General features: G+C 42.3%; 1 protein-coding gene across 1 annotated transcript; it reads right to left on the minus strand.

Moving 5' to 3' along the window:
• Positions 1-43: 43 nt before the first annotated feature.
• Positions 44-17,207, minus strand: LOC115152154 (guanine nucleotide-binding protein G(i) subunit alpha-1). Its single transcript, XM_029696715.1, has 9 exons — positions 16,778-17,207; positions 5,397-5,439; positions 5,099-5,240; positions 4,508-4,665; positions 4,265-4,393; positions 1,893-2,022; positions 1,366-1,519; positions 465-656; positions 44-222 (listed from the first exon to the last, which is right to left on the minus strand). The coding sequence occupies exons 1-8, from the start codon at positions 16,893-16,895 to the stop codon at positions 466-468; spliced, it is 1,065 nt and encodes a 354-aa protein (XP_029552575.1). The 5' UTR covers positions 16,896-17,207; the 3' UTR covers positions 44-222; position 465.
• Between the last annotated feature and the right edge of the window lie 1,799 nt (positions 17,208-19,006).

Here is a 19,006-nt window from a genome sequence, read left to right on the forward strand (position 1 = left end):
AGTTAAAACAAAATCTTAAAACAGTGAAAAACTCCAGCCATAGTGAGTTGTACAAATATTTTAAAAACAAACATTTTTCTACATGGCATTTTAAAAACTTTGAGTTTGAAGTTAAAGAGGTTAAAAGTGAGGTTCTCTACAAAGTGTCCATGATCCAACCCCCTCCAGCCACAGATGTCCCAAAGAAAAAGGTCACTGAGCACACGCTGGCCACCACACTGCCTGTACAGAAAGAGGGTAAAACAATGTTTAGAGAACGTCGCTGATGTACTAGTTACCATGCCATAATGCAATTGTTTCAGACCTACACAATGGCATCAGGCTAGGGGGGCTGATTTGGAATTGAGCATCTGTCCAGGCTAGACTCTAGAAAGTCTTAATACAACTTTTATTTCAACATGTAATTGCCTTTCAAGAACATTGAGTCTCTAACATGTTATAAGATATATTAATGTTCTGACTACCCTAGAAGAGGCCACAGTCCTTCAGGTTGTTCTTGATGATGACGTCAGTGACTGCGTCGAAGACAAACTGCACGTTCTTGGTGTCGGTGGCACAGGTGAAGTGGGTGTAGATCTCCTTGGTGTCCTTCCTCTTGTTCAGGTCCTCAAACTGACACTGGATGTAGGCCGCCGCCTCCTCGTACGTGTTGGAGCCTTGGAAAGTCAGGGCAAGGACGAAGGGAGACAGAGAGATACCCATAAATTAGTTTAGTCTTTTACCTTCACCATTGTGAGTTCCTGAGATGTTAAAGGCCCTATGCAGCCATTATATCCATTTCAAATAATTTCTGGTTAACAATGAATTACCTTACTGTAATAGATTTCCATAAAAATATGGGCAAAAATAGCTTGTTAGCTAAATATTTCTCAAGCAAGAATTTTGCTCAGACTGTCTGGGAGTGGCCTGAGTGGAGAGAACTGAAAACTAGCTGTTTTGGTCTGTTAAACAATTAAGCACATGGTGATGTCACCATGGAACGCTGTAACCTCAGCCCATGCAAACCTGCTGATTAGAAGGTCCTGTGTAGATTGTATTTTCAACCAGCAACTATCAGGAAATAACACCAAACAAAATGTTTTTACACTTTTGAAGTCTTAGTTTCATCAGCTGTTTTACAGTATGATATAAAAACACAGGAAAAACAGAATTGACTGCAGGTGTGGTGAGATCTGATAATCTTCACAACATGACTCCAATTAAGATGACCTGGAACTCCCTGTGCGTTCAACCTGAGCAAGGCTTAGCACAGTATCACTAAAATGTGGGATTCAAGATGATTTGTAGAGTGGCTGATAGTGATAGATAGATAGATATATATATCTATCTATCTATATATCTCACTGTGTGTGGTGTGTCTCTTACCTGCGTACTCCGGGTAACAGATAGTGAGAGGACTCTTTTGGATCTTCTCCTCAAACAGATCCTTCTTGTTGAGGAAGAGGATGATGGAGGTGTCTGTGAACCACTTGTTGTTGCAGATGGAGTCAAATAGCTTCATGCTCTCATGCATCCGGTTCTGAGGGACAGAAAGACAACCACACAATGCTTTTAGTTACACGCGTTTGTGGGTATCGCACCATACAAGTTTGTCCTTTGAAATACATATTTTTTTTTAAAAGGCATATAAAACAGATATTTCACAACTGTTGCTATGGTTCTGATGATGTAGTTCTGTCTTCCTGACGCAATAGGGGCAGAAAATGTGAAACTGGATCTGTGGATAAATGAACACTTGTTTCATATGAGAAAGAATGAAAGATGACTGAGGGATTGCAGTAAATGAGATGAGAAAGACGACCGACGCTTGAGTGAGAGTGTATAAGGATTACAGAGGGAGAGCAATATCAATGACTGATGAGCAAGGGCTGAGAGAGAGGGATGAGTCTCACCATCTCCTCATCCTCGGCCAGCACCAGGTCGTAGTCACTGAGCGCCACACAGAAGATGATGGCGGTGACTCCCTCAAAGCAGTGGATCCACTTCTTCCTCTCGGACCTCTGACCCCCCACGTCAAACATTCTGGGGAGAAAATACACATACGGACTGTTAGTATGCATGAGCAAAACACGCACACAAATCCTTGAAAAAGGATTTTCAAACAGCTCTACATTAAACGTTTTGCATTCTCTCACAAACCATCACACTCCTCATGAACACTACAGCTGGTCAACTTTAGCCCTGAACTGAACCCTCTGTAGACTAGAGGGTGTCATCAGCTGGCTTAAGGCTTCCGCATGCTTCCCAGCTAAAACAGTTCGAAAGAGTTTGTGAAAATATAACATTTGACGTTTCTGTTAGTTTTGGAAGTAGGTAAGGTTTTTGGGGGGCTGTTCGAGCACAGATTTTTTTTGTTGAGGCCAGTTGAAGACGGGAGCCTAATTCTACACCCCTTCGTCTGATTGGTCAACTGTAGGGATTCTTCAATAAGGTCTTAGTCGTCATTCAACGAGGGACGACTCGTTTTCATGGACATTTTTTCCATTGAGAAATACTGCACCAAACATCTTAGATGTAAAATTGTACGACTAAGATCTCCTTGGGAAAAACTTAAATTAATGACAGATTTCATGAGTTATCTTAGATTCATTCTGACTTTGAGGAAGTGTATACTGGCTACAGTGTCTCAAAACAGACAAAGTACTATTGTTGTTTTGTTCTAGTTTTTTCAAGCAAAGGTCTTTTAAGGGAGTATGCAAGCACATTAATTCGGTTCGCTTAGCCGCCAGCCGAATTGAAGCATGCCGACTAAAGGTCGACCGATTCATCGGAATGGCCGATTAATTAGGGCCCATTTCAAGTTGTCATAACAATCTGTATTTTTATTTTTTTACACCTTTATTTAACTAAGCAAGTCAGTTAAGAACACATTCTTATTTTCAATGACGGCCTAGGAACGGTGGGTTAAATGCCTTGTTCAGGGGCAGAACGACAGATTTTTACCTTGTCAGCTTGGGGATTCAATCTTGCAACCTTACGGTTAACTAGTCCAACGCTCTAACCACCTGCTTTACATTGTACTCCACGAGGAGCCTGTCTGTTACGCGAATGCAGTAAGAAGCCAAGGTAAGTTGCTAGCTAGCATTAAACTTATTAAAAACAAACTACACATGGTTGAGGATATTACTAGTTTATCTAGCCTGTCCTGCGTTGCATATAATCGATGCGGTGCGCATTCGCGAAAAATAACTGTCGTTGCTCCAACGTGTACCTAACCATAAACATCAATGTCTTTCTTAAAATCAATACACAAGTATATATTTTTAAACCTGTATATTTAGTTAATATTGCCTGCTAACATGAATTTCTTTTAACTAGGGAAAATGTGTCGCCTCTTGCAACAGAGTCAGGGTATATGCAGCAGTTTGGGCCGCCTGGCTCGTTGCGAACTGTGTGAAGACTATTTCTTCCTAACAAAGACAGCCAACTCCGCCAAACGGGGGATGATTTAACAAAAGCGCATTTGCAAAAAAAGCACAATCGTTGCACGACTGTACCTAACCATAAACATCAATGCCTTTCTTAAAATCAATACACAGAAGCATATATTTTTAAACCTGCATATTTAGCTAAAAGAAATCTAGGTTAGCAGGCAATATTAACCAGGTGAAATTGTGTCACTTCTCTTGCATTTATTGCACGCAGAGTCAGGGTATATGCAACAGTTTGGGCCGCCTGGCTCGTTGCGAACTAATTTGCCAGAATTTTACGTAATTATGACATAACATTGAAGGTTGTGCAATGTAACAGGAATATTTACACTTAGGGATGCCACCCGTTAGATGAAATACGGAACGATTCCGTATTTCACTGAAAGAATAAACGTTTTGTTTTCGAGATGATAGTTTCTGGATTCGACCATATTAAATGACCTAAGGCTCGTATTTCTGTGTGTTTATTATAATTAAGTCTATGATTTGATAGAGCAGTCTGACTGAGCGGTGGTAGGCACCAGCAGGCTCGTAAGCATTCATTCAAACAGCACTTTCGTGCGTTTTGCCAGCAGCTCTTCGCAATGCTTCAAGCATTGAGCCGTTTATGACTTCAAGCCTATCAACTCCCGAGATTAGGCTGGTGTAACCGATGTGAAATGGCTAGCTAGTTAGCGGGGTGCGCGCTAATAGCGTTTCAAACGTCACTCGCTCTGAGACTTGGAGTAGTTGTACCCCTTGCTCTGCATGGGTAACGCTGCTTCGAGGGTGGCTGATGTCGATGTGTTCCTGGTTCGAGCACAGGTAGGAGCGAGGAGAAGTGGAGGTCTCACTTGAAGTGGAGGTCTTTGAAGGTGAAATGAGTCTCCACGATGCCGGTGGTCTTCACCCTGGTCCTCAGCACGTCTTGCTGGGTGGGCACGTACGCTCCGTGGGCTATCCTGTCCAGGTCATTCAGATAACTGGGAGAGAATGATGGATAGGGAGGTCAGTGTTAGCAGTTTGTTGAATGTTGCAGTTGTGTGGAGGAGGTTAGTGTACTTTCTGAAGCAGGACTGTGTGTGTGTGTTACTCACTAGGCAGCCGAGTCATTGAGCTGGTACTCTCGTGAGCGGCCGAAGCAGGACTGGACCCCCCCGTCCTTCCAGAGGCGCTGGATGACCCCGGCCAGCTCACCGGTCATGAAGCCCTCCTCTGCCGATCCCGCCAGCACAAACAGCTGACGAGCATCATCCTGGTAGGGGACATGAAACAACTAACGGTTAGGAGGCAGAAGCGGTAAGGTAGGGTTTATTCAGACATTCTCCCTATTGTTTTAAACCTAAGATTCCTCACAGACCTTCTGGTAACCTGGCTGGGTGAAGTTGCTCTATATTGCTTACTTCCACTATCTACGAAATTGCACCAATTTGTATCTTTTTGAGCTCAGGGCTAGAGGTTGAGCTGGGAATTACTTTTCTTCACCTCCCTCCCCATGCCTCTTATAGCCAAACCCTATCCCCTGCCATTTGACCCCATAGACTAACCACCACCACTCCTGAACTCCCAGGCACAGACCTAGGATCAGCTTGCCCTCACAAAACCTAATCTTAACTATATATAGAAAAAAAAGCACAAAACTGCTCTTGAATCAGTGTGTAGATCTCCCAGTGTCCTACTCCCCTCACCGCTCTGGCTGCTTCAGCAAAGTCTATCTTGAGGCGCCCCATGGCTCTGATGATGGCGATGATGGACTGGATGGTGTTGCTGTACACCACCGCCTTGTACTGCTTACACTCCTCCTCTGAATAGCCCGCCTCATGGATGATCCTGGGAGGGGAGGGAGAGAGCGAGGGAAAGTAGCAAGACATGGCGGAGTAGGACAACAGGAGAGAGAAAGAAAGCATGAATAAATAACTAGGCCTAACTGCCTGTTATTCAAATGTGTTATGGAACGACAAACTACTTAGACAACGAGAAACTTACTTCATCTGTTTGACAATGGTACTCTTCCCTGACTCCCCAGCACCTGAGAGAGAGACAGGGACAGAGGGAAAGAGAACGGAGGAGGCCAATTAATGAGTGATAGACTTAACATTCTCCATTCATTCATGGCTGTTTTGGCTTGAGCTATTGGGCTAGATCCTAATTTGAGATCCACACATGTAAGCCTAACTCACATTTTGCACAAGGCCCTATGACACTAACCTGTCCAAGGACTGAGCAGCTCATAGCTATTCAACGCTGGGAAACCAAATGTCTGATCTGCCCTAACAGGAGTTTACCAGGCTCTAGTTTAATAGGATTAATTAATTGGATCTTCCTACCAATGAGATTATAGCTCTGGCATGCGGAAGACTTAGCATCCCACATTATACTCTGACTAACTGGTTGTGTACACCATCCACAGCGTCACATCCACTTATATCAATCTTTGCCTGAGTAGGAATGTCACGATAATAAGAAGTGTTTTACAACAATACCAGGCCAAGTATCATGATACTGAGTAGTATCGCGATACCACAGTGAGGAGAGGAAAAAAAATTCAAGCACACTTCCACTCAATACTACACATTGAACTGAACTTCACAATGTATAATAGAATACTGCAGAGAACGGCTGAGTTGCTAATATTTGCAAAGGCCTACCTGTGATTTGGCTGGAGGAATGGGAAAAAGGAATATACATCAGTGGAGGCTGCTGAAGGGAGGACGGCTCATAATAAATGGCTGGAACGGCATCAAACACATAGAAACCATGTTTGATAGCATTCCATCCCAGCCATTACCACGAGCGTGTACTCCCCAATTAAGGTGCCACAAACCTCCTGTGATACACACGCATAAATTATCTGCATGTCATTGTGTCAGTGAGGAGAAAACTGAAGAGTGAAGGTTTCATGCAGTGTTAACAGACACACACCATCTCCCTCACTCTCATACACACCTGTCGCTCACAAACACACATTGCTCCTTTTTTAAACATTACACACCGAAAATAATTTGAGCACCAAAAAGAAATTGATATATAGTTCAGGCCAATATGAACTACCTTTTGAAGCACTACTCATGGGTAGCAGACCATTTTCCTTTTTTCCTGTACCAAATCAAATTTGCCTCAACCTATTGTCAAGTTAACAGGTTATTAGCTAGCTAGGTAACATGACTGAACAACGTTTGTCATCAAAACAATAACCGGCGACCCGGGATGAATTTAAAAACGGCTCGCAACATGGTTTGTGAAATTCTATAAAATGTGCAGAAAGCAAGCAAGCACCGTTTAGGCTAGAAACAAGCAGTTGTCTTTGCTGTAAAGTTACAAGCATGTAGCTCCATTTTCCCTCTAACACTCAGAGGCTGCATGACAGTGAACTTGCAAAGTCTACCCGCAAAGTCTACTCAGGCTGATCTGTGCTGAGGGAGGCAGTTTCATCCTGGGGATTGAAAGAGTAGCGCAAAGTAAGTATGACTACCGACAGAACGCCGTCAAAGCATTGGAGCTGAACAAATGGACAAGACTAGGGGTGTTTCAGACACAGGCTACACATTGCTATTGGTAAGTCTCAACGTCCAAAACACAACTACTGTATTCCTTATCTCTGCTTTAGTTATAGCTGACTACCCTGCCGGGTCCTTCTTGTACGTTAAGCCGAATATATACAGCCATGCAAATCTATAATTTGTAAGTGTGTGCAATATACAAACATTACATGGATGTCATTGCTTTTATTTATAATTGATACATTAGCCTATGGCTTCAATATATCCTCTTTCAATAATAAATAGCCTACTCAATAAATGTTTGTTTTCTAAACCAACATAGCTCTCACAATCACTACAGCTGTATGTAATTCTATAGATGGATTCAATTTGTAATCATGTCCAGTGTCCATGCTGTAAATTGTAATTACATCAGATGCAATGTTATTTCTATTGAATGATTGTGATTCATGTAATTATTTCTCACCATTTTATTTTTCAGAGAGGAGCGGCCAAAACGAACCTCGGGTTTCCCAGGACACAGAAGTGAGTAAGTGGTCAGCACATTTTCCGAGGTGGAAGAGGCAGAAGGCCCTGACAAGTGCACAGGATAAATGGAGCCTGTCCCTCCACAAGCTCATCACAGAATCCCGACTTCAGATGGAAAGAATCCTGGAGCAGGAAAAGGCCATCACACAAGTCCTGGCAGCAGCAGAAAAAAAACAACAAAACAAAACTAAAGAAACTGCACCTTGCACCCTCCTGGCAAGACATCGAGGTCTTTGAATCAATCACGGTAGCACTTAAGCCCCTCCAGCTTTTCACAGATGCCCTGTCAGAGACGTGTGTGTCTCCTATCTGAAGCCGGTCCTCCATTTGTTCAAGACGAGGATCTGAAATCAAATGAGGGCGAAGCAAAACTGACCCGAGAGATTAAGATGAGGGTCCTCAATTACTTGAATGACAAATACACCGACCCTGAAACAGATGAGCTGCTCACCATGGCTACCTTTCTGGACCCAAGGTTCAAGACCACCTACATGACCACTGATAAGCTTATAGGTAGGTGGTCTTGAACATTGGGGTGAAGGTGAGCTGCCTCCGAGACAGAAGCCTTCCTGGTAGGGAACACAGCCGTGGGAGACTTCGCTCTTGAAGAGGACCAGAGTGAGAGAGAAAGAAGCTGCCACTGCTCCACAATCAGCAAATAAGTCAGAGTAGAGCCTTGGGAGCTTCTTACATTAGGCATCCCTGCCACAAGTTCACCCTCAGAGAGCATTTAGCACTGGGGGCAGCGTGGTCACAAGCCACAGGGCAACTTTGAAGCCAGAAACTGTCAATAGGCTGGTGTTCCTGGCACAGAACTTGTGAAGAGGGAGCTAGTGAATTGTTACATGGTGAACTGAGAAACATAGATGTCTGGTTAATGCTTGAAAAAGTTTGTTTGAAAAGGTTAACAACTTAAATTCATAATGATCGGTGTTGTGCTGAAGAAGACTGCATTTATATTTTTCAGGAAAAAGTTACTCTTTACATCCTGAGAACTTTTTTTTACTGCATATTTATTTAACTCCTATACTTTTGTTTCATGTTTGCACAGTTTTGCCACAGAAAAATATTAATAAAAAGTGCATTGTTTCTGTAAGGTTAAAAGCAATATTTTGTCATTTATATAAACTTTGAAGGGCTCATCCATTTTTATTTATTTAAATTGGACAGTATATCGTTATTGTCCGGACAGTGGAAAATAGTGATTTGAATTTTACTTCATATCATCCACCCCTAAGCCAAATGCAGGCAAAAATGTCAAAAAAAATGGTCCAGTTTGTCATCATGGGGTACTGTGTGTAGATGAGACTATTTAATAGATTTTCAATTCAGGCTGTAACAACAAAAGTGTGGAATAAGCCACTGTATGAATACTTTCTGAAGGCACGCAGGCCTATGGCACATCAAGGGATCTGTAGCCTACTGTTCAGAGGGGTTAAATGGGAACTGAAATCTGGACCAGTTCTTGCAGTAAAATGATACACCAAAATGTAAGCTTAAATCGTTACTCAGGAACACGAGAGAAGAAATGTGATTTCTTTCAGCATCTTGAGTAAATGCACAGTTAGTATCAATCTTTATAAGCATTATGAAAGTTTATCGTATTTCAAACCACATAAAATATGCATCCAAGCCAAACTGAAATCTTATCAGAAATATGTTGGGTTATTTTCACAACCTTCTATTAACTGACAAACCGGTCAAACTGATGTCATTTGGAAATTTTGCACCAAAAATAGTAGTTTTAAGTTCTTGCATTCTCTCCCCGGTCCCTAAACGCCTTTGTGCCGCAGAAGTGCATACAGCAGTGGTGCCATACTAAAATGTTTAAACAAAGAAGAATGATGAAAAAGATCAACATTTTGCTTAAAAATTGATAAACTATGAATAATTTACATTACAAGCGCAGCAATGTGTTCACACAAATGGCTGAGACAAGTGAATGTTCCAAAATGCTATTATGGGAGAACATTCTAAAACACGCACCTGATGCGAGCGTTTTTTTATAAATGCGGTAGAGATGGATATACAGGCTAATGGTAGAAATTTAGAGGGAATATCTGAAAATGTAACAAGGATTGTGCCTTACTGCCTTTGGACAGTAGAATAAATGCTGGTTTTAATGGCATATCAGGAAATCTTTGCTTTTTTCCCCTATGGTCAGATTTTGGCTGTAGGCTATTAAAATCAAATCGTATTTGTCACATGCGACGAATACAACAGGTGTAGACCTTAGTGAAATGCTTACTTACAAGCCCTTCACCAACAATGCCTTTAAAAAAAATTGTTTTTTTTATGTAAGAACAAATAATTAAAGAGCAGCAGTAAAATAACAATGTGGCTATATACAGGGGGTACCAGTAGAGGCAATGTGTGGGGGCACCGGTGTCGAAGTAATATGTACATGTAGGTAGAGTTAGTGCCTATTCATCTATGCTTAGACAATAACAGAGTAGCAGCAGCGTGGGGTGGGGGTGGGTGGCAATGCAAATAGCCTGGCTAGCCATTTGATTAGATCTTCAGGAGTCTTATGGCTTGGGGGGGGGGTAGAAGCTGTTCATTGAACATTTTTAGGGCCTTCCTCTGACACCGCCTGGTAGAGGCGATGTACTGGGCCATACGAACTACCCTCTGTAGTGCCTTGAGGTCAGAGGCCGAGCAGTTGCCATAACAGGCAGTGACACAACCAGTCAGGATGTTCTCGATGGTGCAGCTGTAGAACTTAGAGTATCTGAAGACCCATGCCAAATATTTTCAGTCTCTTGAGGGAGAACAGGTTTAGTTGTGCCCTCTTCACGACTGTCTTGGTGTGCTTGGACCATGTTAGTTTGTTGGTGATGTGGACGCCAAGGAACATGAAGTGCTCAACCTGCTACACTATTGCCCCGTCGATGAGAATGGGGGCATGCTCGATCCTCCTTTTCCTGTAGTCAACAATCATCTCCTTTGTCTTGATCACATTGAGGGATAGGTTTTTGTCCTTGCACCACAGTCAGGTCTCTGACCTCCTCCCTATAGGCTGTCTCATCGTTGTTGGTAATCAGGCCTACCACTGTTGTGTCATCAGCAAACTTGATGATGTTGGAGTCGTGCCTGGCCATGCAGTCATTAGTGAGCAGATGGTACAGGAGGGGACTGAGCATGTACCCTTAGCGTGCTCAGTCCCCTCCTGTACATTTATGAGTGCATGGCCAGGCACGACTCCAAAACCATCATTAAGTTTTTCGATGACACAAGTGGTGTTGAGGATCAGCGGAGGATGCGTTGTTGCCTATCCTCAACACCTGGGGGCGGCCCGTCAGGAAGTCCAGGATTCAGTTGCAGAGGGAGGTGTTTAGTCCCAGGGTCCTTAGCTTAGTGATGAGCTTTGAGGGCACTGGTGTTGAATGCTGAGCTGTAGTCAATGAATAGCATTCTCACATAGGTGTTCCTTTTGTCCAGGTGGGAAAGGGCAGTGTGGAGTGCAATAGAGATTGCATCATCTGTAGATCTGTTGGGGCGGTATGCAAATTGGAGTGGGTCTAGGGTTTCTGGGATAATGGTGTTGACGTGAGCAATGACCAGCCTTTCAAAGCACTTCATGGCTACAGACGTAAGTGCTACGGGTCAGTAGTCATTTAGGCAGGTTACCTTCGTGTTCTTGGGCACAGGGACTGCTTGAAACATGTTGGTATTAGACTGACAGGGAGAGGTTGAAAATGTCAGCGTAGACACTTGCCAGTTCAGCGCATGCTAGGAGTTAACGTCCTGGTAATCCATTAGGGCCTGCGGCCTAGTGAATGTTGACCTGTTTAAAGGTCTTACTCACATCAGCTACGGAGAGCGTGATCACACAGTCGTCCAGAACAGCTGATGCCCTCATGCATGCGTCAGTGCTACTTGCCTCGAAGCAAGCATAGAAGTTATTTAACTCGTCTGGTAAGCTCGTGTCACTGGGCAGTTCTCGGCTGTGCTTCCCTTTGTAGTCTATAATAGTTTGGATGTTTGGAGTATATCCTTCCTGTCCGACTCATTAAAATAATAAAATATTTGTCCAAATCGAGGTGAGTAGTCGCTGTTTTGATGTCCAGAAGCTCTTTTCGGTCATAAGAGACAGTAGCAGCAACATTATATACACAAAGTTACAAACAATGGAAAAAACTAACAAAATAGCACGGTTGGTTAAGCGGCAATTAAATCAGCAGCCATCTTCTCTGGCGCCAAGTTAAGATAGGCTATGTAAAACGTCCAGGTTTCAAATGATAATACGGCTGGCTAGGCATCACAAATTTAAATATTTTGGTTATGGAAATGTAGAACATCATACCAATGTTGAGCAAATAGGCCTATTAGTATACACATTTCACTCTCCCAGCCTGCCCGCCCAGAGCTGAGGTTACATGTGCATTTGCATAGTATGTAGGCTATGGCTAGCTACTATGATATTCTAGAGAATATGGTTCTATCTCCCTGACCTGAACCAAATGCACACTAAAATGTGCTAAGTATTTCTGCCTTGCGCTGCAACACTGCCTGGCTGGGGGCTGTGCATGCAGACATGAAGAGCAGAGAGTCAGATTCATTTTTAAAAGCGCTGCGCACAGGCATAAAAGTTTAATTAACTTGAAATGTAAGTCTACTGAAGTGAGACGTTGTCCTTGTGTTCCTTGGCCGTTTTCATTGAAAAACAACCTAGCTTGTGAACAAAACAATGTTAGACTTTCAAATGCTAGGGAAGAGAAGCAACATGGATACTAGTCAGACTCAATCGCTCAGGCACAAACATGACTTGAGTTGCATTACCACGGTAACCTCCCACCCTTAAAAGGTGGAAGGTGAACAATTGTCTCATCTGATATTTTGACTAAAAGGCTAGGATCCCCAAAAAATGAAATATTTCACATTACTTCTTAAATAATACATTTATTGTTTTAGAAACCTAACAATACATGCTAATCAATTTTTTGGTGGAATTTCAGCAAAATATATTCTAGCTGCTACATTTTTTGTTTTATTGTGGCTGCTAGATGCATTTTTCCATCTACCTGTCAGTGGTGGGGTAAAAGTTCATTTTAGACCCTGGCTGCTAGCAAGTGGTGGCTCTCAACAAGGTCAAGGCGAGGGTGAAGCAGAGAAAGTGAAGGCTGGGGAACACACGCACACGTTCTTTATTGTACATTTTTGAGTTATGTTGTTTAAAAATGGGGCAGCTGGTGGTAGAATGTAACGTCTCTAATTTAAGTTTATTCAGTAACCAGTTCACAATAACATTGTTCTCTGAGATATTGTATACATGTTCAATTAATCAATGATAATTATTAAATGTAATGGTTATTTTTCTGTTTTCATTAAGATGCAAAAAGGTTTATAAACAAGTTTATGCAACATAGACTGTTTTAGAAATACACTGCAAATGACCTAGACTCATGTTGGCATATATACAAAAAAAATAAGTAATTATATGTTCAAGTTCAGTTTGGGACAGTTGAAATTGCATTTTGGGACAGCGAGGAAAAATGTATTTGCGAGCCCTGCTCACAACCACGTGTAACCATGCCAGCACAGGACCGCCACATCCGGCTTCGTCACCTGCGGTATCGTCTGAGACAAGCCACCTGGACAGCTGATGAAACTGAGGAGTATTTGACTGTAATGAAGCCCTTTTGTGGGGAAAAACTCATTCTGAGTGGGTGGGCCTGGCTCCTAAGATTGTGGGCCTAAGCCCTCATAGGCCCACCCATGGCTGTGCCCCGGCCCAGTCATGAAAAACATAGATTGGGGGCTAACTAATTAATTTCAATTGACTGATTTCCTTATATGAACTGTAACTCAGTAAAATTGTTGATATTTTTGTTCAGTATAGTTGATCATCTTGGAAACACAGGGTGTGCCAATGGAAAAATACACATTTTAAAATTTCAACCAATCAATTAGTCGAAAAAAGACGACTTTCGGTTGACCAAGATAGCCCTACAGAACACACATTGTGTTGTGCCCCAGGTGTGAGATCTGATACTGCAACTAACACGACCTGGACTGGAACATGCCCGGGATGCAGAGCACCTAATGGTTGGGGAAAGCTGCTTTGTGCCAAAGACCCTACTGGCTCATAGGGGTAGGCAGGTAAGTTAGATTCATCCCACACTCTTAGAGCCATGTAAGTAAGGGTCATCATGCCTCGTCTTAGAGCCACTGCCCAGGTAACATTTGGTTCATCCCCAAGCCTTTGAGTCAGGTGAGTTTGGTTAACCGTGCTAGGTCTTCAAGAAGCAGTCAGGTGAGAGTGCTTCATTATGCCCCAGTTGCATTTGTTTAGCCCACAGTTTCCCTCACAGCTGGTAATGTGAACCAGCCTGTGCATGTTGCTAAGCAACCGCCAACCACCTGTTGTAGAGACTCAGGACAACCAACAGGGTGAGGAAAGTGACAAGCTACTCAGTTATCTTGGCCATCCAAGTTTAGGCCAAAATCACAAGATTAGGGAAGAAAGACTGGTAGGACAGACTTCCATGTTAGCATCCAAATGATCTATTATGAAGTTTCCTACAGTGGCTTTGGATTGCACTTTTTGCAAATGTACTGTAGCTCGTTGGTGAGTGCTAGTAATCATTGTATGTTACATTGACAAAATGTATCAAAAACCATCCCAACACCAGAATCATAAACATGACAATATCCATCTTCCTTGGAATGTGCCTTAATCGTGCACAAGGGTACACACTTCTTCTAGGCTGCCTGAGCTGCCAATGGACATTTTCTGAGAAGCCAGGTTGGAGATGCAGAGTATTTGCATGTAAACACATCACACAGACAGCATGCTAGGACTTCAGGTTTCACTTTCAAACACTCAGGGAAAAAAGACAATGAAAAGGAGCAATTCAGAGCTTGACTTCTGTCCCTACAGACAAAACCAAAAGCGACAATTGCAAAATACAAAACATATCTAATATTTTAGTAGTAAACACAAAACATAAGTCTATTTGGGAAGCAAATGGAGAAACTATAAAGCCCGTGAACATCACACCACAAATAACTTGGATAGTTGACTGACAACAAAACGTATTCTTATGCTGTGGGAATCATTTAAAGCAAAAAGGAGAGAAGAATCTGTGTCCATTTCTAGCGAGATTGTTATGGATTCATACTTTTAGCTACTGTGATTTGTCATATGGCTGCTACTAAATTCTAACGTTCACTACAGTTTCACCAAATACAGTATATTGTTGCCCTTGCACTTTTGCTCTCAAATAAGTTTGGGGAGAGGGAAAAAAAAAAAATAATAATAATAATAAAAAAAAGAGTTCCGAAATTTATTGGGTTTTCAACTACGGTTGAATACTTGATGTTTTACAAATGTTCCATCCCAAGAACATATGAAATATTATCCCGGGATATAAATGTCTGGATTTGATTAGAGCTTCGATCGGGATGAAAATGAATGCCTGATGTTACCTGAGCCCTAAGTTAAAGAAATGTTATGAGCCCTATATTAAAACCTCCTCAGGCCCCAGGACTAAGGCTGTGAACGTCTTGGAATTTGAGGTTAGGCCAGGTCAATGTACACAGTCACCGACATATCACCCAACGCTACTGTATATGTTGCTCAAAGTGGCTAGAGGACGCAGTAATGAAAGAAATCATATACTACTGGAAAAATAATACGCTACTGAACATATTAGTTTATAGTTCTAAAAGTACATGCAACTTCATGTGTTCCACCGCAAACTGTCAACACAGGATAAATATATAGTTTCAGGTAATAATAAGACATGTTTTTTTTAGATACTTTTTCTAAAAACTTTATAGCAAGTCAAGCTAGCGTACACTACAGAGCAGCTAGTTAGCTAAAAGCTAGGCCGAAGATACCATTGTAGCCAGCGACTGCCTAATAACTATAACCAAAAACAAACGGCATTACCATCATAAGAAACTTAAGATACAATGGTATCTTCAACCTAGAGTAGCTTTTAGCTAGCTGCTCTACAGTGCAAGCTAGCTTGACTTCCTATGGAGTTAGAGAAAAAAAGTTGAGGAAAAACATGTTATCGTCACCTGAAACAATACATTTATCCTGTCTTGAATGAAATGGCCAGGTTCGCCATCTTGCGTTACAAAACACGACACTTGTACGTTCGGTAGCGAGGTAAGATGTACGGCGTAATGAAATATATCACGAGTCGACGTAAACTAGGCATTAGAACAGCCAATACGCATCCAAAACAACTTTGAGTTCGGAAATGGCCGACTTTAGACTTGTGTGTTCAAGACAACTGGGAACGGAAAAAACCCCGGGGAAAATCGTTTAACGCCGGTCATCCGACTCGGAATTACAAGTTGGAAACTTCGGCCTCTAAGATCACGGACGAGTTGACCTCTCCCAGTTCTCTTGAAAGTACCATTAATGCGTCGTTGGTTGCTTTCCTGCCCTCTCGCGTCACTTTATACAAATATCTCCGCTAAACATAGCATAACATGGTTTATCCGTCTCTCTGTGGCTGCCGAGTACTAGTACCAAATTGCCAACTGAGACAAGCGACGTATAAAGATACGCTTCAAATGAAAAGCGAGATGACTACATTAAAGTATAAAATAGGCCTATTTCAAGCATGTTGAAATACTTCATGTTCAATCGAGTTATTTGCTTATTGTAGGCTACTGTCTAACTTGTCTCAATATGCCCATTTCATGATGTGTAGCCTAACATGTGCACAACGTTCCAAATCGGTGACTTATCAAATTTATTGGGCTAACTCTCTAGGAGATGATCCGTCAGTGTGAAATATTTATAATATTACAGAAATAATTGAATTGAGAAAGATGATCCGAGAGCAGCGCTCCCTTTCGAACCAATCAGTAAAGACATGCTCCAACAAAGCACTTAACGACCGATTTCTCTGCGTGGTGTTTTGGGAAACGCAATTACAGTACATCTTCGGCCGTTGTAGGAAATATGCATAGTTAAAAACACTCGAAGACTAAATTTCATCACTATAGGGAAACGGGGCCCAGATTGAGACTACATTTAGCTAGCCGTGACACCTGAGAGATTAGCTAGCCAGTTAAGCTAACTAAGAATGGGGTAGTTGGCTAGCTGCATGGCCAGTAGTTTGCTATCCAACAGAGCTAGCTAAGTAGCTAGTTAGCGAGCTATTGACTAGGCTAACGTTAACTAGCTAGCAATTTGGATTTGTTCAATTTCATTTCATTCAGCAAAGTTGTCAATGTTAACACTATCAAACTATTGTACACAAACTGTATAAAACTGTTAGATATATAGTTAAGCAATATAAGCTAGCTCAGGTTAGCCAGCAAGCTAACTTTTCATTCAAACATTCGTTCGACACTCCGTCTTGGTCTCACCGAGCAGAAGCAGTTTGACCTCCCGTGCTGCTTTTTCCCCGTCGTCCCGTAAATTCCTGTCGATTATTTTACTGCGCTCCTGCGCCGCCTTATCACCCGTACTCAGAGTACACCCCATCTTCAAGCAGATTCCCCAAAAGGTGTAAAAGTTAAAAAGAAAATGTTCAACATGCACAAGCTAAAACGAGGGCGCCTCCCCCGAGTCGGAGATTCAAACACAACCCTTGCCTCGCACCCAGACTAGCCAAACAAATTGTTTCTAAGCAGCACTATTAAAATGACTTCTCTTGAAAACAACTTTTCGATGCTGTTTCTATCTCTGTTATCTGCCGATGTATAAGTATTCTGATGTTTCGGCAGCGTTCACAATTTTCACGTTTCTTTACGCTGTTGAAAGGTTTGTTTCCTGTTCTTCAAATACCCAATGTATGCGCATGCGTGATAGCGCGCAGCCCTTTTTAATACCCGCATCAAATTATATTTTCTGTCTGGCACCAAAGTGATAATATTGCTGCTCTCTTGAGGTGATGCCCTGAACCAATTGAGATGAAGGCAACATTTTGTACCTGTGAGTTTATAACATACATGACAGGTCCAAAAAGCAGTTGGGTGCATTATATACAATAGCATATCTATCTCTGTTTTATCTTTACAGAAATGCAGAAGTCAAGAAAGTAGCCTACCTACCTAATAGTGCAGTGCCAGGTTCCAGAGCCTGGCCCAGAGATATGAGTATATAGCCTACAAACAGTGTAGATATCTGGATGAAGGTCTATTTATTGCACCATACTAGTCATTGTATTCCATTAATGTTAAATCCTAATTTTGACAATGCGAATAATTCACAATATAGTTCAATTATTTGATGATATGCTTTATAACCCCAATGCTGGGGGTTGAATGTGTAGGGCCTATGGAGTGGATCCAGAGAGGCTAGCCAGTGCAATCTAAAATGGATTATGGCGAGTTAACGGAGACTAATGGAGATTAGGCATTGAGTTAATAAATGGATTTGCCTGGCTGATGTTTGTTTGTTGGCTGCAGTGCGTGGCTTGTGCTCAGTATAGATGCTCAGCCATTTAGATGATGACACTTTGTAATGTTTTTATGGATTCTAGGCACGGCCGGCCCGCTCATTAGGCAGGATTAGGTGGTCGCCTATGGCGGCATTTTCTGAGCTAAACTGACCAAGACGCATCTCCAACATCAACACATACAGTGAGGGAAAAAAGTATTTGATCCCCTGCTGATTTTGTACGTTTGCCCACTGACAAAGAAATGATCAGTCTATAATTTTAATGGTAGGTTTATTTGAACAGTGAGAGACAGAATAACAACAAAAACATCCAGAAAAATGCATGTCAAAAATGTTATAAATTGATTTGCATTTTAATGAGGGAAATAAGTATTTGACCCCCTCTCAATCAGAAAGATTTCTGACTCCCAGGTGGGTGTCTTTTATACAGGTAATGAGCTGAGAATAGGAGCACACTCTTAAAGGGAGTGCTCCTAATCTCAGTTTGTTACCTGTATAAAAGACACCTGTTCACAGAAGCAATCAATCAATCAGATTCCAAACTCTCCACCATGGCCAAGACCAAAGAGCTCTCCAAGGATGTCAGGGACAAGATTGTAGACCTACACAAGGCTGGAATGGGCTACAAGACCATCGCCAAGCAGCTTGGTGAGAAGGTGACAACAGTTGGTGCGATTATTCGCAAATGGAAGAAACACAAAATAACTGTCAATCTCCCTCGGCCTGGGGCTCCATGCAAGATCTCACCTCGTGGAGTTGCAATGATCATGAGAACGGTGAGGAATCAGCCCAGAACTACACGGAAGGATCTTGTCAATGATCTCAAGGCAGCTGGGACCATAGTCACCAAGAAAACAATTGGTAACACACTACGCCGTGAAGGACTGAAATCCTGCAGCGCCCGCAAGGTCCCCCTGATCAAGAAAGCACATATACACGCCCGTGTGAAGTTTGCCAATGAACATCTGAATGATTCAGAGGACAACTGGGGGAAAGTGTTGTGGTCAGATGAGACCAAAATGGAGCTCTTTGGCATCAATTCAACTCGCCGTGTTTGGAGGAGGAGGAATGCTGCCTATGACCCCAAGAACAGCATCCCCACGTCAAACATGGAGGTGGAAACATTATGCTTTGGGGGTGTTTTTCTGCTAAGGGGACAGGACAACTTCACCGCATCAAAGGGACGATGGACG

This window comes from Salmo trutta, chromosome 17, assembly GCF_901001165.1.
Source record: "Salmo trutta chromosome 17, fSalTru1.1, whole genome shotgun sequence".
Lineage (NCBI taxonomy): Eukaryota > Metazoa > Chordata > Actinopteri > Salmoniformes > Salmonidae > Salmo > Salmo trutta.

Excerpts from the sequence above, each read along its gene's own strand:
- LOC115152154 (XM_029696715.1), bottom strand. The coding sequence starts at position 16,895 with ATGGGGTGTACTCTGAGTACGGGTGATAAGGCGGCGCAGGAGCGCAGT. Across the intron at positions 4,666-5,098 it reads TTGCTGAAGCAGCCAGAGCG|GATGATGCTCGTCAGCTGTT; the intron begins GTGAGGGGAGTA and ends GTCCCCTACCAG. Across the intron at positions 657-1,365 it reads CTGTTACCCGGAGTACGCAG|GCTCCAACACGTACGAGGAG; the intron begins GTAAGAGACACA and ends TGACTTTCCAAG.